At 46.4% G+C, this 25,979-nt stretch overlaps 1 protein-coding gene across 1 annotated transcript in view; it reads right to left on the reverse strand.

Annotated features, from left to right (window-relative positions):
• Window positions 1-25,979, reverse strand: part of BPTF (bromodomain PHD finger transcription factor) — a 109,017-nt gene that overhangs the window by 30,934 nt on the left and 52,104 nt on the right. The window contains exons 13-19 of the mRNA XM_082272102.1: window positions 18,213-20,307; window positions 15,348-15,472; window positions 15,124-15,252; window positions 14,884-15,034; window positions 6,377-6,491; window positions 1,253-1,505; window positions 12-173 (exon numbers count right to left, since the gene is read on the reverse strand). Of these exons, the coding sequence (XP_082128228.1) occupies window positions 12-173; window positions 1,253-1,505; window positions 6,377-6,491; window positions 14,884-15,034; window positions 15,124-15,252; window positions 15,348-15,472; window positions 18,213-20,307 (3,030 nt within the window). The remainder of the gene's footprint in view (window positions 1-11; window positions 174-1,252; window positions 1,506-6,376; window positions 6,492-14,883; window positions 15,035-15,123; window positions 15,253-15,347; window positions 15,473-18,212; window positions 20,308-25,979) is intronic.

Below are 25,979 nucleotides of genomic sequence, written 5' to 3' on the forward strand. Positions count from 1 at the left end.
CGGACCCTTACCTCCCTGCGTGGAGGGCACATTTAAGGTGACAAGCTTACTGTTGGCTGGCAGAGGCAGCTTGGTGAGCACTTTCCCGGCCACAGTCACAGGGCTCCCAGTGATCTGGAACGTTTGGCCGGACGTGGTGATAGAAGAGGTGGATGACACATCAGTGCTTGAGGCTAGAAGACAGCGGTGTGTGCTTATAAGGACAAATGTCCAGGCGGGTCCCAGATATAAACTAAACCAAATCTCAGAGCCTTTCACTGGACACCCAGGAAGGCGACACCAAAATAACGCATCAGCTCCCGGTCTTACTCCAGGGTACTCACTGAACTGTGAATGAGCATCAACACAGCGGAGGCTTTTCCTGCTCTCTCCCCTCTAGATCTCTTTGCATGAAACACGTTAAAGTGGTTCTAAAGCCTTAAGGCTTTTTTTTTTTTTTTTTTTTACCCTGATGCATTCTGTTCATGAAGGTAAAAAAAAAAACCTGCTGCAGAATCCCCCTCTTAGAAGAAAACCTGTTAGAGTCTGCAAAAGACTTGAGACCGGGGCGGAGGTTCACCTTCCAGCAGGACAACGACCCGAAACATCCAGCCAGAGCTACAATGGAATGGTTTACATCAAAGCATATTCATGTGTTAGAATGGCCCAGTCACAGTCCAGACCTAAATCACATTGAGAATCTGTGGCAAGACTTGAAAATCGCTGTTCACAGACGCTCTCCATCCAATCTGACAGAGCTCGAGATATTCTGCAAAGAAGAATGGGCAGAAATGTCCTCTCTAGATGTGCAAAGCTGGTAGAGACATCCCCAAAAAGACTTGCAGCTGTAATTGCAGGGAAAGGCGGTTCTACAAAGTATTGACTCCGGGGGGTGAATACAAATGCAGCCACACTTTTCACAGATTTATTTGTATAATTTATCGTTTTCCTTCCACTTCTCAATTATGTGCCACTTTGTGTCGGTCTATCACATAAAATCCCAATAAAATACATTTACGTTTTTGGTTGTAACATGGAAAATTTCAAGGGGTGTGAATACTTTTTCAAGGCACTGTCTCACTTTAAAAGAGTGCAGACCCTACCGGAGCGTGGTTGGGCATCTATGCAGCTGATGTACAGAGAGATTTTGGAATTCATTGTACTATTTATAAAGCAGACACAGATATTAAGCCATAGTGACTTCTTAGACGGTGTACAGACAGGCAGCCTGGATCCCTACTTCCAAAAAGTCATTCCCACCCTTCAGACTTACCCGATGTCGTCTGTCCTTGCTTGACCCATGTTGCAAATGTCTGGTGAAAATTCTTGCCCTGCTGGAAAGACACGGCAGGAGACCCGACCTTTGTGGTGAGCACCACTTTGGTCCCGGAAGTCACAGGACTGGCGATAGAACTCATGACAACTTTGTGGGCTGTGGAGAGCGGGGAGACTGCGCGGCTTACGGTGGCGGTTGTGCTGATGGCGGTGCTGCTCGACGGCTGCTGTTTCTGCTGTTCCAGACGTTTCTGAAAGTGCAAGATTGTTCTGTGTTACACGGGGGGGGGGGGGGTCTTACATTTACACACTCCAATCAATTATTGTTGCAGAAGATTATTTTTTTTATCACAAAAACAAGGTCCTTCCATTCACAAAACAATGACAACCTACTCACCTTTTCACTAATCACCCTCCCCTTTCTTTTGGTCAGCTCGTCCTCTTTTCTCCCCTTGGACCATGTGGCGTATTACCCGCCTCAGTCCCGGATCAGACATATACCCTCTGTGTGCATCCCTGCAACGGACTAATTCCTCATGCCTAATATTGGACCCTAGAGTCGTCCCAGTAATTTACTGGTTGATAGTTGAAAAAATATATTTTTTCTCCCACTTGAGATGCAAGTATTCGACTTTCGTATTTGTCGATACAAATCGTTCACAGCATCGGTGCAATTGTCATTTCTAGTTTTTTGGATTAATTGGTTTTTTATTTTAGTTTATGTTATAAAGCTCCTGAAGAGTGGATGCGATTTCCACGAAACGCGTAGAGCTATGTAATGCCTATATGGATCTAAACACAGATCAGGAATCATGCAACATGTATATGACATGTATAATTGTGCCATTGTATGATATGCTTCAATATGTTTTAATATATTTATATTTGTGAATTGTGTACATATATGATATGATATGTTATATTTGCTTTTCTGATCCATGTCCATACTTATGGTCATTCATTATTTATATCTAAATTTATCTTATATATGCTGCGTGATTGTTTATTATCATGTAGCATTAATAAATTAATTTTTTTACATACCATCTTCTTCATTTATTACATGCAGCATTGACCTCATTTAAAGTCCCCCTTTTCCCCTATTTCCCCCCCTTTTCTTTTATGCTTCGATACAGATATAGGGATGGAGGTCCCTGCTGCGATGCCGCAGATCAACTTTTAATTTTTACTGTTTTAATGGCAACCTACTAAGACTTTGCTTTTTCTCCAGGCGACACCCCTTAGTTCCTTCCGACCTAATAAAGGGTTCTACTTATTCACAACCCCTATTCCTGGCACATATAATACAATCAGTGCCCTTCTATGTCATGCCAGTGATTGCAAATCACCGAATAGATTTTTATTTTTAATGGAGCGCCTCAAATTTTTTCTAATGCTGGCGCTTTATTAGGCAATTATATAGTGAGAGGCTTAATAGCAATCCATTACATTATTATCACTCTTTGGGCTACAAAGAGAGACCTCTGCACCGCAGTGAGGGTACAATTATCTAAACCATTATTATCAATGTAGCCAAAAAATTGAATATTTCTAAGGCTTCAATGTACATTTTTGCCAGCACACCACGGATCATCGAATGTCATCTGAAAGTTTTATTAGGGAATGCATTTTTGTAAAAGGTGTTGCGCAAGATCTACAGCGAATGCATGCATTGAATCAATCATATCCATAAAACAAATATGACATATCAGATAAACCAAGTGAATCACATATAAAGTGCATAATAGTGCAGTCCATATCAAAGTGCATAAACAATATATAGTGTATGATTATTCAATCCCCAACGATGAGATATATATATTCGAAATCGACCGATTATCAGCAAAGCCGATATATCGATGGCCGATCTGCACTTTCCCTGATATATCGGAATCGGCCCCTGAGGTTACCGATATTGCCGATATTTCGGGAAAGTGCATATACCGGAGTGATGTCTGCAGCTAGAGGCATCACCCCGACGGTCGGCTGTCTTGTAATGACAACCGATGCGGCTGAGAAGCCGCTCTGCTGTCATTACAAGGAGCGGGAGGGGACGTTCTCCTCCGGCGGCTCACCCGGGTCTCCCGTCCCACCGGGAGACCCGGGCAACCAGCCAGCACGGCCGCCGAAGAGAAGACCGGATCAAAACCGCATTATGCTCTGATCGGGTCTCCATTTAAAAACGTCCAGGGACTGGCGCCAGTTTAAAAAAAAAATTACCCCCAGATCCCTCCACAAGAGTACATGTCGAATAAAAAAAAAAAAAAAAAATGTACGAAACCGATACCGATATGCATTGGCCTAAATATCGGTAGATCACTAACATATAAATATATATATTGGAGCTGCATGATTCTGGGAAAAAAGAGAATCAATTTTTTTGCTTAGAATGAAGATCATGATTCTCTCACGATTCTCAAAAAAAAATAAATAAATATACACACACACAAATATATATATTTATAAACCATTTGAAATAAAGCTGTGGCAAGGATTACCCCTGGGTACTGCTGGCTGGTGGGTATTGCTGTGTGCACTGTTGCGTGTACTGCTGGTTGGTACTGCTGCGGGTACTGCTGGCTGGTAGGTATTGCTGTGTGCACTGCTGGTTGGTACTGCTGCGGGTACTGCTGCGGGTACTGCTGGCTGGTAGGTATTGCTGTGTGTACTGCTGGTTGGTACTGCTGCGGGTACTGCTGGTTGGTACTGCTGGCTGGTGGGTATTGTTGTGGGTACTGCCTGCAGGTACTGCTGGCTGGTGGGTATTGTTGTGGGTACTGCCTGCAGGTACTGCTGGCTGGTGGGTGAGTGTGAGGAGCGGCGCAGAGCTGATGCTTCCTATAGCTCTCCTCGGTCTTCTCTCACATACAGAGTGCATTTGATATCACTCCGCCTGTGACAGAACGGGACCGGAACTATACAGGAAGCATCGGCTCCGTTCTTAACCCACTGCACTGAGAAACGTGAAAATTGGTGACTGAGGTTGCAGGAGGGTGAATTGAGATTGCGATCTTACAATTAATCCTGAAGCTCTAATATAGATGATGGTGTCTGTAGAAAAAGCAGATATAGGCGTGACACCTGCTTTTTTTGTCCCTCCTGTCCTGGCCAAACTGGTCTCTGCATCAGGGACTGTTTCCGTCACTACCACACACTAGTAGAGTATTAGTATATGGTACAGCATGGCACAGGCTAGGGCACACTTTCACACAAGGTCTCAAAAGATGTAAGATGGCTAGCGCATTTTGAGAAACCCTAGCCTGGAACATTTAAAGTTTCTTAAGAGTTACAAAAAAGATTTAAAAAAAAACCCCAAAAAAATTAAAACCCCCAAAAATAGTTGTCGTTTTATGGAGTTAATTTTCTGTTCTTACTGTTTTACTGTATTTTACAATATACTGCTATACTGTAATGTTTTGTTACTGTTTTTCATTGTTACCATAGTTTGCTTTGCAGATACCACCATTGTACTGTTTTACTGCACTATATACTATAATCTAATGTTTTATTGGTACTTTGTTTTATTGTTAACCATTGTTTGCTCTGCAGGTACGTCCATCAGTTGCAGCACTGATTTGTTTGTTTATTCTGACAGCAACAGCATTTGCTCTCAGCATATACGTAAATCAATGATTGCAGCGCTGTAAGTGATTTAAAAAAAAAAAAAAAAAAACATATATGGCGAAGCATAGGGCATGGGGTGGACAGAGGGCAGATCTCCCCTATGCTTTGCCATATATTTTTTAACACTTTTCTTGGCAGAGATTTCTTCATCCATATCAATCGTTGTGAATGGAGGAATCTGTGATGTTCCTTTTTTTTTTTCCTTCAGCCAAAAAAGAACATTACATGTATGCCCATCATTAGAAGTGGGTGGATGCTGGGAGGTCTATTGGTGGGCATACCACACACTTTCTGGTAGAGATTTCTTCATCCACATTGATGTGAATAGAGGAATCTGAAGACATGGATGAGCGAGTTCGGGGGGGGGGGGGGGGATACTTGACTGGCCTGCACCCTGATAGAATGCCTTTGGGATGAATTAGGCTTTCTCGTCCAACATCAGTACCCGACCTCACAAATGCGCTTCTGGAAGAATGGTCAAACCTTCCCAAAGACACACTCCTAAACCTTGTGGACAGCCTTCCCAGAAGAGTTGAAGCTGTTATAGCTGCAAAGGGTGGAGCCAACTCAATATTGAACCCTACAGACTAAGACTGGGATGCCATTAAAGTTCATGTGCGTGTAAAAGCAGGCGGCCCAATACTTTTGACAATATAGTGTATATTATTCTTATTATTATTATAGTGTTTAGTTCTATAGTGTATATAATACTGTAGTCCAAAAAAAAAAAAACAAAAGTGAAAAATCGCATATAAAGTTCATTAGAATCTTCAATGAAGTGCTTGGTTGTGATTTTCAAAAATGCTTGCGGGATCTTCCGGCGAATGTTACTTCCGCTTTCTGGAACGCAAATATTTTTTTCTATCTATGAATTGCTATTTGATTTGCACCAAGCACTTTATCCACAATCACCTAATTTCAACACATGTTTTGTTTATAGCATAGCACTTTATATTTTCTATGTTTACAGAGTTGAATTTTAGGAGTGCGGTTTGTCTTTAAATTTTGTTAAAGTGATTGTAACGTCTCCCATTTTTTTTTTTTTTTTCAAATATTAAACATATTATACTTCCCTCCTCTGTGCAGTTGGTTTCTTCCTCTTGCACAGGGCAGCCCCGATCTTCCTCTTCTCAGGTCCCTCTTCTGAGCGCCTGACCCCTCCCTCTGATCGAGTGCCCCCACAGCAAGCAGCTTGCTATGGGGGCACCCAAGCTGAAGCTCCGTGCCTCCATTCAGACACACAGCTGTTCAGCCCCACCCCCTCTCCCTCCTGATTGGCTGACAGCAACGGGAGCCAATGGCGCTACTACTGTGTCTCAGCCAATCAGGAGGACTCGTGTACATCGCTGGATAGGCAAGTATTAGGGGTGCTACACACAGAAGACTTTTTATTCTAATGCATAGAATGCACCTTCTGCCTTTACAACTCTTAACAGGTCATCATTAGGCACGTGTTAGAAACCAAAGTTGATGCTTTTATTATATTACTATATAGCACCTGCTGGGCTGAGAGTCGCTGCTGCTTCAACTGAGATTCCATCTTGCCATCTTCACCCTTCTTCGGATCAGAACCCTTCCCCTGTTCACCAGACTGGCCCTTCTCCTTCTCCACCCTGGAAAGATGAACACAAAATGGACAATTATGTTATGGCGAGCATCCATCGGGGCAAGCTAGGGCGAGCATCCATCGGGGCAAGCTAGGGCGAGCATCCATCGGGGCAAGCTAGGGCGAGCATCCATCGGGGCAAGCTAGGGCGAGCATCCATCGGGGCAAGCATCCATCGGGGCAAGCTAGGGCAAGCATCCACCGGGGCAAGCTAGGGCAAGCATCCACCGGGGCAAGCTAGGGCAAGCATCCACCGGGGCAAGCTAGGGCGAGCATCCATCGGGGCAAGCTAGGGCGAGCATCCATCGGGGCAAGCTAGGGCGAGCATCCATCGGGGCAAGCTAGGGCGAGCATCCATCGGGGCAAGCTAGGGCGAGCATCCATCGGGGCAAGCTAGGGCGAGCATCCATCGGGGCAAGCTAGGGCGAGCATCCATCGGGGCAAGCTAGGGCGAGCATCTATCGGGGCAGCTAGGGCGAGCATCTATCGGGGCAGCTAGGGCGAGCATCTATCGGGGCAAGCTAGGGCGAGCATCTATCGGGGCAAGCTAGGGCGAGCATCTATCGGGGCAAGCTAGGGCGAGCATCTATCGGGGCAAGCTAGGGCGAGCATCTACGGGGCAAGCTAGGGCGAGCATCTACCGGGCAGCTAGGGCGAGCATCTATCGGGCAGCTAGGGCGAGCATCTATCGGGCAGCTAGGGCGAGCATCTATCGGGCAGCTAGGGCGAGCATCTATCAGGTACAGCACTGGAGAACAGGATAACAACGCTGAATGAAATACTGTCAAGGAGGAGAGGTTAGGACAGGCAGGAACTATCCTGATACTGATTCTGTTGGCAGGACACAATGGGGGTTGATTTACTAAAACTGGAGCGTGCAAAATCTGGTGCAGCTGTGCATAGAAACCAATCAGCTTCCAGGTTTTACAGTAAAAGCTAAATTTAAGTTAAAAGCCGTTTGTCTACCATGCACAGCTGCACCAGATTTTTCACTCTTCGGTTTTAGCAAATCAACCTCAATGTTTGGTGATAGTGGGCCAGTATATACACCGTGTGCACATTAGGCAAGTGAGTTTTTTTTCCCCAAATCATCATTTTCTTTTGCATATTGTCCAACTCCAAGCTGTATAAACTTGAATGCTTATTGGATTTAAGCATAACAGGCAATGTCGATTTTTTGTAATGGGGGAGGGTGTGGCCTAAGGAAATCAACACCCTATATCAAAATGAGCGTAATTATTAGGCAGCGTCTTTTTCTCAGGTAAGAAGGGCCAAAAAAGAGATTTAACTGACTCTGAAAAGTCAAAAATTGTAAAAAGTATTTCAGAGGAATACAGCACTCTTGAAACCGCTAAGATATTGGGGTGAAATAACAGGACCATCAACGTTTTGTTGCAAATAGTCAACGGGGTTGCAAGAAACGTGTTGAGGGAAAAAAAGATGCTAATTAAACGCCAAGTATTTTGGAAGAATCAAACGTGAAGCTACCTGGGAGCCATTCTTCACCATTGCCGTCATATTCCAGAACTGCAACCTACCTGGAGTGGCCAGAAGAACAAGGTGTGTTCAGTGCTCAGAGACATGGCCAAGGTAAGGAAGACCTAAAACCCGACCACCACTGAACAACACAAAAACGTCAAGACTGGGCCAAGAAGTATTTGAAGACAGATTTTTCAAAGGTTTTATGGACTAATGAGATGAGAGTGCCTCTTGATGGACCAGACGGATGGGCCTGTGGCTGGATCAATAATGGGCACAGAGCTCCACTTCAACTCAAATGCCAGCAAGGTGGAGGTGGGGTACTGGTATGGGCTGGTATTTTTAATATGAGTTAGTTGGACCTTTTCGGGTTGAATATAGACTCAAATTCAACTCCCAAACCTACTGCCAATGTTTAAAAGACACTTTCTTCAAGCAGAGGTACAGGAAAAAAATCTGCATCTTTCAGGAAAACTGATATATATGCAGGACAATGCTCCATCGCATGCATCAAAGTACTCTACTGCGTGGCGAGCCAATAAAGGCATTAAAGCGGAGTTCTACCCAAATGTCCCACAAATTAGCAAAAATGAGAACGTCGTTAGAAAGTTATAAACAAGCTCAGGGTTCTCATTGATTTAGCGTTCTAGTGAGTTAAAATGTTAAATAATTATATGGCACTTTTCCACTGCAAGTAGCGGCTCGGCTCTACTCGGCCCTGCTTGGCTTGGTTTGCTTTTCCAAGCTCAGGGTTCTCATTGATTTAGCGTTCTAGTGAGTTAAAATGTTAAATAATTATATGGCACTTTCCACTGCAAGTAGCGGCTCGGCTCTACTCGGCCCTGCTTGGCTTGGTTTGCTTTTCCACTGCTGGTACCGCATGGTACAGTGTTGGAACGGTTCGGTACGGTATGGTTTGCTTTTCCACTAAAGTAGTACTAAAGTTAAGTGGGTGGGATAACAATGGGGTGGGTGGGATTCTCTGACCAATCAGTGGCTAGTAGTGACTGCATGCAAAGGATTGTGGGATATGGTACCGGATATGGTACCTCTTGGAACCACAATCGAGGTGGTACTGTTTTTGAGAGCCGTACCGTTCAGTTCCATGCAGTGGAAAAGCGCCGCCTTACCGTACCGTTCCTACACCATACCATGCGGTACCAGCAGTGGAAAAGCACAAAAGCGAGCCAAACCGTTCGGTTCCATGCAGTGGAAAAGCGCCATTATATTCATTTTTTGGTGTAACTGTATTTTATTTTGAAGGCATGTTTAAATACAATTAAAATGATTAAATCAAAACAATCTAAAGCATAAACAATCAACGCCCCCCCCCCTCAGAGCCGGTTCACATTGCGGGCCGCAGTAAAATGATCAAACGTTGACCGGTCTGCGGCGATAAAAAGGTTGGGGAGCTCTAAAACAGCAGCCTGCAAAACCTTGTGGCCAAAGTAAGCATCCGCAGATGCCAACAAATCCACCTTATAGAACTTTTTGAAAATGTGCACCGATGATCAGGTGGCCGCCTTGCAAACCTGCGTCACTGACGCCTGATGACAAAAAGCCCAGGAGGCACTGAGCGCCCGAGTAGAGTGTGCCTTGACAGGGAAAGGAGGAATCTGACCTGGATGAATAGGCCTGAATCACTGTCTCTCTAATTTACCTGGAAACGGTCGCAGAGAAAGCGGACAACTCTTTCCGAGGCCCATCCGTGAGCAAACTAGCGAGTCTGATTTCCTAAAAGACTCCGTAGCTGCCAGATACACCCTAATTGCCCAGATCACATCCAAGGCATGCAAAGCAATTTCCTTCGGATGTTTTGGCCTGGGACACAGGAAAGGCAACACAATGTCATTCAGAGATAACCTGAAGAACGGACGGCGGACAGGGGCGAAGGAACACTGTGAACCACCAAGTAAGGTGAACAAAAGGGTACGCTGCCAATTTCGACACCCTGCGTGCAGAGGTGAAAGCCCCCAAAAGGGCCACCTTCTAGGACAACGTAAGCAGGGGAATGTCCCTAAAATTCTGGAGGACTAATTGAGGTCCCACGGCAGCAACAGAGACCGCATTGGAGGGGTCAAGTGCCTAACTCCCTGAAGAAAAGTACGTACCAAGGAGTATGTGGCCAAGGGCAGTTAAAAGAAGATCACTAAGGCCGACACCTGACCCTTGATAGTACTCAAGGCCAGTTTCTGCTCAACCCACCATTGAAGGCAGGTCAAGATCCGAGCCATCGAAAAAAGAACGAGTATGAACCCCAAGACACTCATACCATGCAATGTATGTCTTCCACGTATGATGGAAGATCTTCCTAGAAGTAGATATCCTAGCTTTTAACAGTGTTGGAATCACTGACAAACCTCTAACTATCAGCGCCTGATGTTCAACAGTCAAGCCATCAAAGCCAGCGACTGTAAAGCAGGAAGGAAGATTGGTCCCTGGGACCGCAGATCCTCCTTTAGAGGAAGCTTCCAAGGAATGTCGGCGACCAGCTGCACCAGATCGGCATAACAAGCCCGGCAAGGCCAGTCCGGGGTCACTAAGATGACCAGAATCTCTCCTGCCTCGATCCTGTGTAGAAGTCTTGGCAGAAACATGAGAGGAGGGAAGGGGTAAAGCAGACAAAAATTACCCCACTGGGCCACCAACGCATCCATGGCGTCCGCCAAAAGGATCCAGTGATCAAGCCACAAACCTCTGCACCTTTCTGTTGAGCCAAGATGCCAACAGATCCTCCTCCGGAATGCCCCACCGGAGACAACTGATGAAACCCCTCCGGATGAAGGGACCACTCCCCTTGGTCCAACGCCTGCCAACTGAGGTAATCCGCCTGCTAGTTTTCCACCCCGGGAATGTGTACGGCGGAGAGGGCTGGAACGAACATTAGAATGCTGTCTACCTCCAGAGATACCAGGACACATCTTGTGTCCCCCTGGTGATTGAAATAAGCCACGGCTGTGGCATTGTCCGATTGATTATGCACTGGACATCCCTGAGGACTCCCTTACAGGGACCTCGTATTGAACTGTGCACACGGAACCGCCTCAAAAAGGTAGACACCATCAAACCCAGCACCCGCATGCAAGTCTGGAGGGATGACCATCTGCTGGACAGCAGGAGACGAATTGCAGCCTGCAATTTCTGGAGTTTGTCCAGAGGAAGGAGCACATCTCGCTAAGGCCATGTCCAGACTCAGACCCACATAGTCCAGCTTTGTGGGCGGAACCAGAGCAGATTTCTGAAAATTCAGAATTCAGCCAAACACCCTCAAGCTCGTATGGTGATTTTCAGGTTTTTCACCAGAGCAGTAGGAGACTCAGTTCGCAGAAGGAAGTCGTCCAAGTAGCCCAGTACCGCGATTCCCCCATTGGCGTTAACAATGCTAGCAATGGGGCCAACACTTTCGTGAAGACCCAAGGGTAACGCCACAAACTGATAATGCTTCTCTTCCACGGCAAAGCGAAAGAAGCGCTGGAAACCGGCACCTATTGGAATGTAAAGGTACGCGTCCTTGATGTTGATGGAGGCAAGAAAAATCCCTCTGATGCAGGGAAGCCACCACCGTGCGAACGGACTCCATTCTGAACTTCTGCACCCGCACAAAGCAGTTCAGCGCCTTGAGGTCCAGAATTGGACGCACTTTGCCTTCCTTCCTGGGGACTGTAAAAAAATTAGAGTAAAACCCCTGAAAACGTTCTGAAGTCGGAACCGGGACAATCGCCCTTTAACGTAAAAGGTCTTTAAAAGTCGAAAAGAGCCTGTGGGCGGACCAGGGACAGTCACACGTTGGAAAGAAGAACCTTACTGGTGGGTAATAACGAAACTCAATCTTGTAGCCGGGCCGAATTACCTCATGGATCCCCCTGACTTGTACCAGGGAAATCCACGGGTCTGGGAACAAGCGAAGTGGTCCCCCAACCCTAGATACGGGTGTGGGCGCACCTTCATGTTGAAGGGGCCTTGTCCGCGTGTCTGGAGAAGCCAGCTCTTGACTTGCCAGACCATATTCGCTTGGATTCTCCAGAGGAGGCCACGAAGAACTCCGATTCCTTGTCAGTTGACCCTGAGGGACGAAAAAACGTATGAGCCGAGGAGGGGGGCCCACGACTACGACGAGGGTCCTTGCCCTTAGTAGCCTGCAGAAGAAAGGTACTCCCCCCGTGAGACCTTTCAGGGTCTCATCCAGGGTAGCACCAACCAGGCAATCTCCTAGGGGTATCACATAGCAAAATCACTTAGGGACCCCAGAGGGACGCTTTAGTCATCCCTGCTATTTAGTGACAATTTTGTTAAAAGAAAGGGAACCCCCTTTCCCGCTCTGGATGGCTTGTGAATGCCTAAAATCCTCCATCTTTAAGGTCTCACACAAAGCTACAATCAGTGCATCCACCAGGGCCTTTTCGTACGAGGTTGCACAAGTGGAGGAATCCTCCTCACTGAGGATTAAGGATGTGTGGTCACAGACCCAGCAGGGTGACACGCGTCTGCGGTGGGCAAATCAGATTCAGGATCGGACGAGACAGATGAGGCAGGGGAAGGGGCGCTCTTTGCTAGCCCGTCGGCTGAAAGCCACCTCCACCCGGGACACAAAGGACTCCAGGATCACCGTCAGTGCATCGATGAATGGATGGGACCCGAAGGGCCCTGCTGCTCCAGAGAGGGGATCAGGTGGGGGGATGTGCTCCAAAGACTCCATTAGTCACCAGGGGGACCCCACAAAAAAGTGTAAAACACTGCTAAGGGACAACCCCCATTGCTCTGGCAGCCCATCTGGTTGCCAGCCATAGAGCACCAATTGATCCTCAGTAGAGAGGGTAGAGAGGGAGAGGACCCCGCCAGACTTACCACCCTGCAGAAACCACGCACTGCAGCTACCAGGAGAATCTGCACTGCACAAACTCAGATCAGGAAATGAAAAGATCCAGGAGTCAGCACCAGGGGATGAGGAGGGGGTCTTACTGCCGAAATGGCCGCCCAGAGGGCTCCACTGTCATGGCCGCCGCTATTTTCAACGGCAAACCACTGCAGAATGGCCACCAGACTACACAAACATGGCCGTTGTGGATTAAGCACACAGGCTACAAGAAAATGGCGGCTCCACGAGGCTCCCAGGGATTCCTAGGCCTCAGAAAATGGTACAGACAGGAAGGGGGGACCCTGTCTGGAGCCCCCACCAGGTACAGCCCCCACCCCCGATCGCTGGCGGCGCACCCCTCAGCCCCCATCGTCCGCACAGCACCCTGCTTCCACCCTAGCCGGTGGACCAGGCCACCCCACAGCCCCAGCGTCAGTGAAGGGGGGGGGGGGTCAGATGGGGGTGAGATGGCCAACAGGGACCACCAGACCGATGAGGGGGGTGCATAACGGAGGGGAGGGGAACCCAGGGGTCCGACCATTCCATATAGGGGCCCATGTCCAACCCAAAACCCTCCAGTGGTAGAGGGGGGACAGTTACTTACCATACCAGGAACCAGGCGGGCACCACTCCAGACAAAACCTACTCTCCATCGAAATGGGTGGCTGTCGGAACTGTAGGAACACTGCGAATTGGGCCGAGACCCGGTCGTACGTGACCTCGCGAGATGTTGAATGTGCGGGCCAGCCCCGTCCAGTGGGGCTATGTCGCTGAGGTCTGCGCGCTCGCTGGTCAGATTGGGGTGACCACTGGATCTAGATTATCCAGACAATCGCCCAGTCCGGCAGGGGATTGTATAGTTGGCTTAATGAAAAGTCTATGTACAGTACAGTATAGTATGCACTCAATACTTGGTCAAGGCTCCTTTTGCATTAATTACTGCATCAATGCGGTGTGGCATGGAGGCGATCAGCCTGTGGCACTTCTGAGGTGTTATGGAAGCCCAGGTTGCTTTGATAGTGACCTTCAGCCCGTCTGCATTGTTGGGGTCTGGTGTCTCATCTTCCTCTTGACAATATCCCACAGATTTTCTATGGGGTTTAGATCAGGCCTGTTTGCTGGCCAATCAAGCACAATGATACCATGATCATGTGACCAAGTATTCTCCTAAGCAAGCCAAAATCCCACTTTTATTTTCTAAAGTTTGAGGTTTATTAACATTTTGGATTAACTGAGAGCGCTGTAGTTGTTCAATAATAAAATGTATCCTCAAAAATACAACTTGCCTAATAATTGTGCACACAGTGTATACCAGGAAAAGAAGGGCTGGGGGAGATGCAGTGATACTTGTCAGATACAGGTTAGGAAGAAAGGAAAGTTCTAGAACAGTGTTTCTCAACCATTTTTTTTTAGTCAAGGCACCCTTTAAAAACTTTGGACAATCTTGAGGCACCCTTTAAAAATTATGGACACTCTAGAGGAGACCCATTCTAAAATGTAAAAGCTTTTCTAATAGTTTTACATTATGCAGCAACATCCACAAGTCCAAGTAGGACACTCAACATAAGAGGTGATTACTTCTTCCAAAGCAAATAAACTTTTGCAAACTGGTACTTACTAGTATTCCAATGTTCCTCTTCTCCCTCAGTTTGTCTTCATCACGCAGCTAATGTGACGCCAACGCTGATGGAGATGGGCAGAGGAGGGTCAAACAAGGATGCTATGCAGGTGACTGACATCCTCCTTATCAAATGATGATGCAAACCTGTGACTTAGTGTAACTAAAAGGGCAGACTTCATCCACACACTGGCTCATATAGAATTTTTGGGCAATTTTTAAGCATTTTGCCAAGGCACCCCTGAAGGAAATTCAGGGCACACCAAGGTGCCTGGGCACCCTGGTTGAAAAAGGCTGTTCTAGAAGAGAAGCGAGTGAGAACAAGCAGGAACTGTGCAATCACTGCGCTTGCACAAAGTACCAACACATGAAGCTTGAGGGCACCAGGCTAAGCTAAGAGGTGGCAAAACAAAAAAAGAGAGACTTTGGTAGAAAGCAGAAAATAACCTTTCAGAAAAGCACTTTATCTCCCACAGGTCGAGCTCCTCCTCGGGTACCCAGGTCTCCAGAATGATCGGGCCAGTATGTTTAGGAGTTTCAGGCCTTTTTGGTCGCAGAGCACTTGATCGAAGGCCCTTCCTCTGCGGGGTCGGAGTTTCTGCAAGATAATAGGATTCTTTCATCTGTTCTTTTTCTAGATCACAAGTTGAACTAATGGCTGAAATATTGGAGGACAGGATTCCCCACCTTTTGGTGCCTCTGGAACACCGATTGGGCAGATGATTTTCCTAACGCAATACTCTGATCGGATGGCGTACGGACCAACATCTCTTCGCTTGATTATTTCAGTCGTGGTGATCTCTGTTTCAGTAGATTCTGTGAATAAAAAAAGGATACACATTACAAGTTAATGATAATGTGCAGACAGACAAACATTAATTAGAGCCTACATATGCCAACGGATAGCGTACCTGTACGTGTGGTGCTACTACCAGGAGGGGGCTTGGCTGCCATATCGTCCCATCGTAAACTTGCCCAAAGGAGACGCAGCATAAGACTCACTCCAGCCAGAGATTTCACCGTCTGAAGCCGATACCTGAGAACACACCATCAGCAATAACCAGAGAGCGGTCAATGAAATCACACAGAATCTATTATAGTTTAATTCACAAGAAAAAAATAACTTTTTTTAAAACTCAAATGCATTAACCACTTGCCGACCAGTCACTGGGACTGTACTGCGGCAAAGTGGCTCTACGTCACTGGACTCCTCCCCCTGTAGGCGACGCTTGCGCGCCGCCGGAGGCGCGCTCCCGCTGTTTTCAGTCACAGCGGGAGACGGGCCAGGGGAGGAGTGGCGGCGATCGCCGCTGCTCTTCCCCGATCGTCGGGGAATCGAGTTTGGCGATCCGCCCGCTTGTGTAAACAGAGCGGGCGGATCTCCTAAGTGACAAACAGTGACAGATTGCAGTGTTCAGCATAGCTGAACATCCGATCTGTCCCTGTGTCACTCGGTCACCTCCCCCCACACACGTTAGGAAGCACCAGGCATACATTAACCCCTCCCTCTCCAATACAGTTAACCCCTTCCCTGCCCGTGTCATTTTTACAGTAACAGTGCATATTTATAGCACTGATTACTGTAGTAATGTCACTGGTACCCACAAAAGTGTCAAAAATGTCAGTCAAGGGTCCAATCTGTCCGCCACAATGTCGCAGTCCCGCAAAAAAGATCGCCGATCGCCATTACTCGTTAAAAAAAAAAAAAAAAAGACAAAAATCTTTCCCTTAGTTAGGCTACATTCACACCTGAGCGTAGCGTTTTTCGCGCGTTTTTTACCGCGATTTTACCGCGATTTTTGCGGCGTTTTTTACCGCGATTTTACCGCGATTTTTACCGCGATTTTTGTGCAGGCGTTTTTAGATTCAATAGAGATCAATGGAAAACGCCTGTAATCTGCCCAAAAAGAAGCTCATGTACTTTTTTGAGCGTTGGGCGTTTTGTATACAGCTTCAAAACGCTCAGATGTGAACAGGGGCCATTGAAATGAATAGGATTTGTCTTGTTGGGCGTTTTGAGAGCTGATCCTAGAGCAGAAAAACGCCCCAAAAACGCCCCAAAACGCCTACATGTGAACGGAGCCTTAGTAAACGCAATAACTTTTGCGCAAACCAATCAAAATAAGCTTATTGTGATTTTTTTTTTACCAAACATAGGTAGCAGAAAACAAATTGGCCAAAAATGTAAAAAAATTTGATTTTTACATTTTTTTGGGGGGAATTTCATATAAAAAAAAATGTTAAAAATATTGTTGTTTTTTTTTTGTTTATAGCGCAAAAAGTAAAAATCGCACAGGTGATCAAATACCACCAAAAGAAAGCTCTGTTTGTGGGGAAAAAAAGGACGCAAATTTTGTTTGGGTACAGCATCGCACGACTGCGCAATTGTCAGTTAAAGTCGCACAGCGCCGAATCGCAAAAAAGTGTCCTGGACGTAAGACAGCAAAATCCTCCGGTGGTAAAGTGGTTAAATGAGACAAATACTATAATACTTAATAAATTGTCAAAGCGGATTCTCTACTAAACTCTCCAAACTATGTTTTGCATATCAGAAATAGGAAGATGATGCCAAGAAGGTCTCAGATATAGATGAAGTGGGCCGGGTTCTCTCCCTTTCCGGATCTACATTGCTGTACAACACACATACCTGCGGATATCCCCCTCCTCTTAGTGTAAGGCTGTCCCCATGCATTTCCAGAAAGAATACTCTAATATACATGTCGAACGCAAGGCCTGCGGGCCGAGTCCAGCCGTTGCACGTGGCCCTCGCACCTCTCCTGCAGCACCCCCATGTTGTCTCAGCAGTCGGCAGCAGAGAGGATAGAACTCTTCCTGCCCCTCTCTGTACAGATGGAGCAACCCTAGTTTCCACTTCCCCTGGTCTCAGCATTCAGCAAACCCCAGGTCCCCACCAGACCCGGCACTTTCTGCTTCCCAGCTCTGCCACACAGATTCTTCTCAGTAGTGGTACAAGGTAAATAGGGGGTGCACTGTGATGCGATAGGGGAGAGTGGGGGACTCTTGACATCTGATTTAAGGTGGGTGGGGTGCTCTGGATATCTGCTTATAATTAAAATAATACATGTCTATGCCAGTTGAAAAGGAGGGTCGCACACTGCGGATAGATATATCTATTTAAATTCTTACTCCTACAACCAGATTTTTGAGGCCAACCATAACGCTGATGCGGCCAGCAGAGGAAATAGAGTTGACAACTCTGTTCCAAAGGGAGCACATAAAAGAGAAACCTTCAATTACATTTCCATGGGGAAATCCCAGAATGGCTTTTACAGCCAAGCCATGTCACTTTCGAGCTGGGGGGCAGGAATTCCATGCCGAAGTCCTGAATAGTGACAAGGTTCTGTTTGGTGATTAATAACAATTAATCTTAGAACACCTACCCCATTTAGGACATTACCTCCCGATAGCCCACCTTGCCCCAACATAATATTCTAGCCATCCCCTTTTTGTTGCACTAGAACCAAAGCTTTCATGAAGTAGGGCTCCCAAGTAAAGAGGTTTCTTATAAAGTCCCCCACATCACATTAGGTCCTGGGCAACCAAATGCCAGGACTAATTACTGTTACATAAATGCAGCAGTGATATCAGCCACCAGGATAAAGTCCAAAAACATCCAACACTGAAGCCAACCAGGAAGAACTCCCACATTGAAGAACAGTAAGTATACCTAACTATGAGAAGGAGGTTTTTAGGATGTACTATCGCTTTGCCCTGACTGGGTTACAATGTCTCTTTAAAGCAGGAAATGTACCTACCTCCACGTGATCCCAAATGTTGGCCGTGGAGAAGGGTATGGCCAGATATCGTGTGCTGGCTTAGCATTGTAATTGAATGCAGGAACCTCTCGGATTCCTCCCTTACGAGAGATGTTCCTGAGATCATCAAGCGGTAGGACAAATATGCTCTTTTTGTTACTCTTGGTGACAAACTTCCGGTATGAAGGGAGAGCTGTTCCGGACCTTGACTTCTTGGCTTTTGTGAACTTCATGAGTCGAACGCGGTCCTTGGTTGTGTATTCTTTGCTTACAGTCATTAAAGAAGCCTCCGTCCCATCGGAGGTGGTCAAAGAGTCTGCCACAGTCGTCGTCACCACAGTTTTACTACACTCTTTTACAGTGACAATGCCATCAGAGAGAATCGGTGACACAACCTTAGTTACAGTAGTGGTTGTGGTTGTACAGGACATACAGACGTTCTCTGTAGAAGACCGAACCGTTGACGTCTGCTTAGAAGACCCTCCACCACCCACCTCAACAACAGTCTTTGATGTTGACACAGTTGAAGTTGTAGTGGTCACTTCTGTGACAACAGTTTTTATTTTGGCCTCCCCGTTGACTATGTCCACAGGTAAACAGTTCTGCTCAGCAGAATCATTACTCAAACTGGACTCTTCTCCTGAGATGACAGGAGACACTATTCTTTGAGGCTCGCTTGTCTCCATCTCCTTTACACCAGAAACAGCACTGAGCAATGGTTGGGCACCTGAGTCACTAGACCCTTCCAGGCTCTTAACCTTCGTGTGACCGGACCCCCCGGAAAGTTTCTCAGAGTTAGACGAGGTCTTTTCTTTCTCTGTGTTTCCTGAGTCTTTACTTGGAGACAGCGGTGCAGCGACTCCATTTTTGTCCTCCTTGTTCACATCTCCATTCATTAAGGGTCTTGTCACTGGATCTTTTATTTTTGCATCATGATCGGAAAAATTCAGCGAGGTGTCTTTTGATTTTGGCTCATTAACAGGTCGGTCATCACACACGTCTTTTCCCAAAAACACATCCTTACCATTGACTTGGGGCGTGGCTTCTGCCTTTCCTTCTTGAGAATGAATGTTATTGCATTTTATGTCGTGGCCATCAGAGCCCCTGTGTGCAACATTAGTCCTTTCATCTTGGCCTCGCTCTCCATTAGCAGACTGGCTTGCACCACCCATCCGGGAGTCACATGTTTCCCGGTCTGATGTTCCTGCCATTGGTCGACTTTCTGATGCCAGCTCAGAATGTTCAGCTTCCTGATATGTGGAGTCTTGTCTGCTGCAGTTACCCTCCTCCCTGACCACAGTGGAGTTTTTGACTTCTCCAGGCACCACCGGCTTATTGTTTACAGAATTGGAAGAGTCTTTTTCTCGAATGGGCTCGCAAGAAACAGATGGAGAGATTTCTAGGTCTTTTTCTTGGCCTAAACATGACGCAGTTGAGGGCCCAACTGTTGAAGCACCGGAAGAACAGTTCTCAGGGAGTTTATCTACACTGCTCCGACTCTCCTCTTTGGTTTCTGTTGTCTTGGTTGGAACATCAACACTCTGAGAAGAGCTTGGATCGATATCCAGCTTTTCGTTGAGTGCCTTGCCAGTTTCACTTGGTATAGACCCTAAATCCCCTGTGCTTGTCTTGGCACTCAGTTCCTGAGCAGAAGAGGTGCTCTTTGAGGGGTCTGGAACCTGTGGGCCTGGAGTTTTACCTATACAAGGAATAGCAGCTATTGCCCCAAGACCATCGGCAAGATCCATGTTCAGTCTCCTGACTACGGCTTTGAATAAATCATCGTCTTTCTCAGATTTGATTTTGGTGCCTTCAGGTAAGCTCTGCTGCTGATTGGAGGCTCCAGTCTGTTTAGCGGTACTGCCCAATTTAAGTCTCTCAATCCGCTGTTTTTCTTCAAGTGTGAACTGTTTTACTCGCCGGTCCAGAAGCCCATCCAGCCGAGAGGTCTTTACTTTCTTTTTATACCATGTCCTCATCTGAAAGCCAAGGCTGACATTTATCAAATCCGCGTCGGGAAAGGTCTCCTCTTTTCCAGGTGATGAGGATTCCACCTCCATTGGCTCTTCCTTGACCTGCTCAAAATCTTCTTGATCTGCAAAAGATGAGGAAAAATTAAAATAAAAAGGTGAAAACCACAAGATAAAATTTGTTAAAGCGGTTGTAAACTGCTGCACTTTTTTTTTTTTTTTACTTGCCTGCATCGCATACTAGCACATCATGTTAAACTTACCTAAAAACGAAGCGCTCCAGTGATGCCATCACTGGAGTCAGCGTCCATCTATACCCGGTCTTCCTTCCGGGTTCCGACTGGAGCCGCGGTGACATCACTCCCGCACATGCGCGCTGAAGCTGCCAGTCACACTGCTCTGAAGAAACCCCACGGGCGACCATACCTTCAGAGCGCATGTGCCAGTGACGTAACTGGCTGCTAGGTCAGTAAATATCTCCTAAACGGTGCAAGTTTAGGAGTTATTTATATTACCTATAAGTAAGCCTTAATATGGGCTTTCCCTATAGGTAAAACAAAGATGGAAGTTTCCTTCCTCTTTAATGTTACTGAAAACAGGGTGACAAAGAACACATTTCCACAATTACACAGGACCTGGGACAGGGATGGGCACTTGCACACAATTAATAAGACAATGTAAAGCACTAAATATAAATCAGGGGTCTCTAAACTTTATAAACAAAAGGGTCAGTTTACTGTGCTTCAGATTTTAGAGGGGCCTGACTATGGCGAGTGGGAGTAGACAATGTCCCATCTTTGGTATTAAGGGTATTCTTAATGCTTAATCATTGGTATCAGTGGGCGGTATAGAGCTCCGCCAGGAATAGTGTCCCACCATTGACAGTGGGAGGAATAGTGCTCCATTGTTGGTGTCAGCGGGAGGAAAAGTGCCCCATCCTTGGTGTTAGTGGGAGAAATAGTGCCCACTCATAGGTGTCAGTGGGAGGAGTAAAGCCCCATCATAGGTGTCAGTGGAAGGAATAGCACCCCATTATTGGTGTCAATGGGAGGAATAGTGTCCCACCATTTTCATCAGTAGTAGGAATAGTGCTCCATCGTTGGCGTCAGCAGCAGGAATCATTGGTCTCAGTGGGAGGAATAGTGCCCCATCATTGGTATCAGCGGGAGGAATAGTGCCCCATCATTGGTGTCCGCAGGAAAAATAGTGCTCTATCATTGGTGTCAGCAGGAGGAATAACGCCCCATTATTGGTGTCAGTGGGAAGAATAGCGCCCCATCATTAGCATCAGTGAGGGGAATGGTGTCCCATCATTGGTGTCAGTGGGAGGAATAGTGCCCCATCATTGGTGTCAATGCAAGGAATAGTGCCCCATCATTGGTGTCAATGCAAGGAATAGTGCCCCATCATTGGTGTCAATGCAAGGAATAGTGCCCCATCATTGGTGTCAGCGGGAGAAATAGTGCCCTATCATTGGTGTCAGCGGGAGGAATAACGCCCCATCATTGGTGTCAGTGGGAGAAGTAGTGCTCAATCCTTGGTGTCAGTGGGAAGAATAGTGCCTCGTATCAGTGGGAGAAATAGTGCTCCAATGGCTAAATAAAGGAAAGCAAGGGGCCACAGTTTGGAGACCACTGATATAAATCATATAAAACAGGGCAGCACTACTCATGTGTTACGTCCGCCAACTGGGACTTCAGTAGAATTGTTTACCTAACACACATAGGGGGCAGAGCATTGCACACTTACTGGGCCGGACATAGGATATCTTGCAGTCAACGAACGGTCTGTAGGAGTTGATTCATATCTAATGGAGTGTGTAAGTGTGTGTGTATATATATATTTATTTATTTATTTATTATGATGCGGAGCAGTGATTTTCTTTTCTATTTGCGAGGGTGTTTTTATACATTTACTTGTTTTTAATAAAAAGCCCATCAGTGAGCACTATTAGTTAGTTCCCTACTGTTTTTATGTTCCTATACCTGGGTCATGAGCTGGGGATGATCTTTGGAGCAGGGATAGAGAAAATCCTACCATCATTTATACCCCAGCTGGGGAACCTGCGATTTTGACCTCTTAACCACTGAGATCACTACCTTGAGGTGAGCAGATTTATATGCCACGAGGTGGAATGTTTTTGTTCATAGCATACTGGGAAGTCTGGGGAGAAGATCACGAATGGTTTACTTTTAAAGGAAATGGATCACTTTGGACTTTTTTTACACATTGGATTTGGTTTGTTTTTCACACAAATGTCCTATGAAGAGTTGCGCACGGTCATTCTAGTATGCATGCTGCACGTTTTGTATGATTAGTTTGATGGTATCTTTATGCTGATTTGCTACTATGACGGTAGTCACTTTGGTTGGGGGACCTGGGGAACCCAGCTTACCTTAGAGAGGTTGGGAAATCCCTGTCTCAGGTCCCTAGGCCCCTCTTTTATGTAAGTCACCCTGTGTCTATTAGGGACACAGGGTGGCCAAGAAAATGATGGACTTAATGGACACTGAGTATATGGTTTGGATTACTCAAATGGGACAGTAATATTTGTCAACAATATGTCTCAAAGAATATATGAAGACTCTGGGACGCTAGGCCTAGCTGGCTATTGCCAATAAGGCTTCACACAGTCAGACGCCTAGAAGATGCTAATATCAGCTCAACGGCCTGTCTTCCACACATCGTAATTATGCTGATTTTCTCTTCTAATAATGTTTTATTTTGTATTTTGTTTTAGTCTTGTTGCCGGCAGTCTGGTCTTCCAGTCTGATTTAAGTGTGCTGAGTTAATTAGCATGGTAATGATAACCTTGTCTAGATGGGATTAGCCATGAGCCAGCTGTACCTTGTTATCCAACCATTGTGTGATGTTTTGGGTAAATATTTGGATCATAGTTCATGTAGTGACTGACATATTTCTCAAGTATATAAAAATTATGTTTCTTGTTCAATAAAGGAGTAAGTTGTTTTCAGACCCATACAAGCTAAGTTCAGGCTTGTTTTGTATGTAGGGCGGCTGGAATATCTGATACAGTTTCTATGTTCAAGGCTGGATGAAGCCGTATACCGACAGAAGCCCACAAACAGTGTGGGTCGCGGTTCCGTTACAGCTACATATTTTATTTGAATTTTAATTTGGATTTTTCATTTATAATATTTGGGTAGCTCTACACTGATTTTTAGGAATTATATTATTGTAGTAGTGTTGTGGTTAGCTTGCAACCAGCTGTTTTATTGTTTTAGGACTGCGCAGACTAATTTTTGTTTAATTTATTGTGCAGCGTTTTCTGATTTTTTAAAAATGTAAATATAAAAAAATTATTTACTGCCTTCAGCCATCTAAGCACGAATATACATTTGTGATACTTTACTATGAATAGCCTGTGTTGTGACTCAAACCCCAAAACACTCAAAAACTCTCCAATGAATGATTTAGACCAGTGGTTTCTGGTCGGGGGAACCGTTCCGCCCACTGCCACCGCTGACGACGGGGGGAAACGTTCCTCCCACCGCCGACGACAGGGGGAAACGTTCCTCCCACTGCCGACGACAGAGGGGAAACGTTCCTCCCACCGCCGACGACAGAGGGGAAACGTTCCTCCCACCGCCGACGACAGGGGGAAACGTTCCTCCCACCGCCACCGCCGACGGGGGAAACGTTCCTCCCACTAATACCAAAGAAGGGACACTTTTTACTTCCAGCAACACTAGGACATTTTCTACTCCCCCCTGGCCACAGTCCAACCACTCTAAAGTTTGAAGGACTGTAAACTGGCCCTTTGCTTGGAGAACCCTGATTTAGACAAACAGGCAAGGTCATGCAGTCCTGAGATACACCATGCCCTACATATGAGTAAAACAGTTTACCTATCAAGAGAATCAATGGACAAAATGACAGTCTTTTGAAACCTTCCCCCACCAAGCTATGCAAGGATGACGATTTTATCAACCCTTGGATTTCCGTCTCAGAGGAAAAGAGCGGTGGGGAGGTAAAGTGGTGAGCTTTGGTGTGGCATAGCTATCCCTGAACAACTCAATCCAAAATATTAGGATTTTTGACTTACTGTAAAATCCATTTCTCTGATGTTCATTGACGGACACTGCTCCGGATCTTCATGACCATTGGGTTATACTGCCCCCCTACAGGAGTAGGACGCTAGGCAGAAAAACTGGCTACGCCTATGGGCAGTCCCAAGGGGTATACTTCCTCTCTCTGCTATAGTTACTCATTTTTGTTACAAGCAGTGTTAGAAGAATTACAACTCCACAGAGGGGTGGGTGCTGTGTCCGTCAATGAACATCAGAGAAATGGATTTCACGGTAAGTCAAAAATGTCATTTTCTCTTTTGTTCATTGATGGACACCGCTCCTGAAATCTTCGGACATTCAAAGCAGTGTTTAACATGAGGGAAGGGAACAGCAAAAATATTTCCAAGGCTAAATAGCCAACCAGGCAACAGGAGCTCTACCGAAAAACAACTGGAGCCCACCTGAAAAAAACAATACATTCTCAAAGAAGATCAGGTCCCCTAAACAGCAGCCTACAAAACCTTGTGGCCAAAAGAAGCATCCAAACATCCACACTATAGAACTTTGTTAAAGTGTGCACTGACGACCAGGTGGCTGCCTTGCAAACCTGCCTCACTGATGCCTGATGACGGAAAGCCCAAAAGGCAATAAGTGCGCGAGTAGAGTGCGCCTTGACAGAAAAAGGAGGAACCTGACCCTTGATGGAATAGGCCTGATACACTGTCTGTCTCATCCATCTGGAAATGGTCGCAGAGGAAGTGGACAACCCTTTCTGAGGCCCATCCATGAGCACAAATAGTGAGTCTGACTTCCTAAAAGACTCCGTAGCTGCCAGGTACACCCTAATTGCCCAGACCCCAACCAAGCCATGCAAGGCAATTTCCTTCAGATGTTTTGGTCTGGGGCACAGGGAATGCAACACAATGTTTTCATTCAAATGAAAGTTAGAGACAACCCTTGGGAGGAATGACAGACAGGGGTGAAGAACCACCTTATCTCTGTGAATCACCAAGTAAGGTGAACGACAGGATAACGCACCAGTTGCGACACCCTGCGCACAGAGGTGATAGTCACCATAAAAGCCACCTACTGAGACAGCGTAAGCAAGGAAATCTCTCGAAGATTCTCAAAGGGAGGCTTCTGGAGGACCAAAAGCACAAAATTGAGGTCCCAAGGTGGCAACAGAGACCGAACTGGAGGAACCAAATGTCGGACCCCTTGAAGAAAGTTACGCACCAGGGAGTGTATGGCCAAAGGGTCGTTTGAAGAAGACCGCCAAAGCCGACACCTGGCCCTTGATGGTACTTAAGGCTAATTTCTGTTCAACCCCCCCCCCCCCCCCCGATAAGAGGAAGCCACAAACCTTTGCACCTTTTTGTTGAGCCGAGACATCAACAGATGAAACAACTCCAGATGAAGGGACCACTACCCTTGGTCCAACGCCTGCCGACTGAGGTAATCCGCCTGCCAGTTTTCCACCCCGGGAAAGTGTATGGTGGAGACGGCTGAAATGAACCGTTCTTCCTACCTTAGAATGCTGGCTACCTTCAGAGCTGCCGGGACACTTTTTGTGCCCCCTTGGTGATTGACATAAGCCACAGCCCTATTGTCCGATTAAATGCGCACTGGACATGCCGGAAGACAAACCGTACAATGGTCCAGACACAGTCTGAGTGCTCGGAGTTCCAAGACATTGATCGGTAGTCTGGACTCTTCCAGTGTCCAGATCCCCTAAGCAGAATTTTTCCGGACGCCGCCTCCCAAGC

Source organism: Pelophylax lessonae (genome assembly GCF_965119305.1).
Source record: "Pelophylax lessonae genome assembly, chromosome: 11".
Classification (NCBI taxonomy): Eukaryota; Metazoa; Chordata; class Amphibia; order Anura; family Ranidae; genus Pelophylax; species Pelophylax lessonae.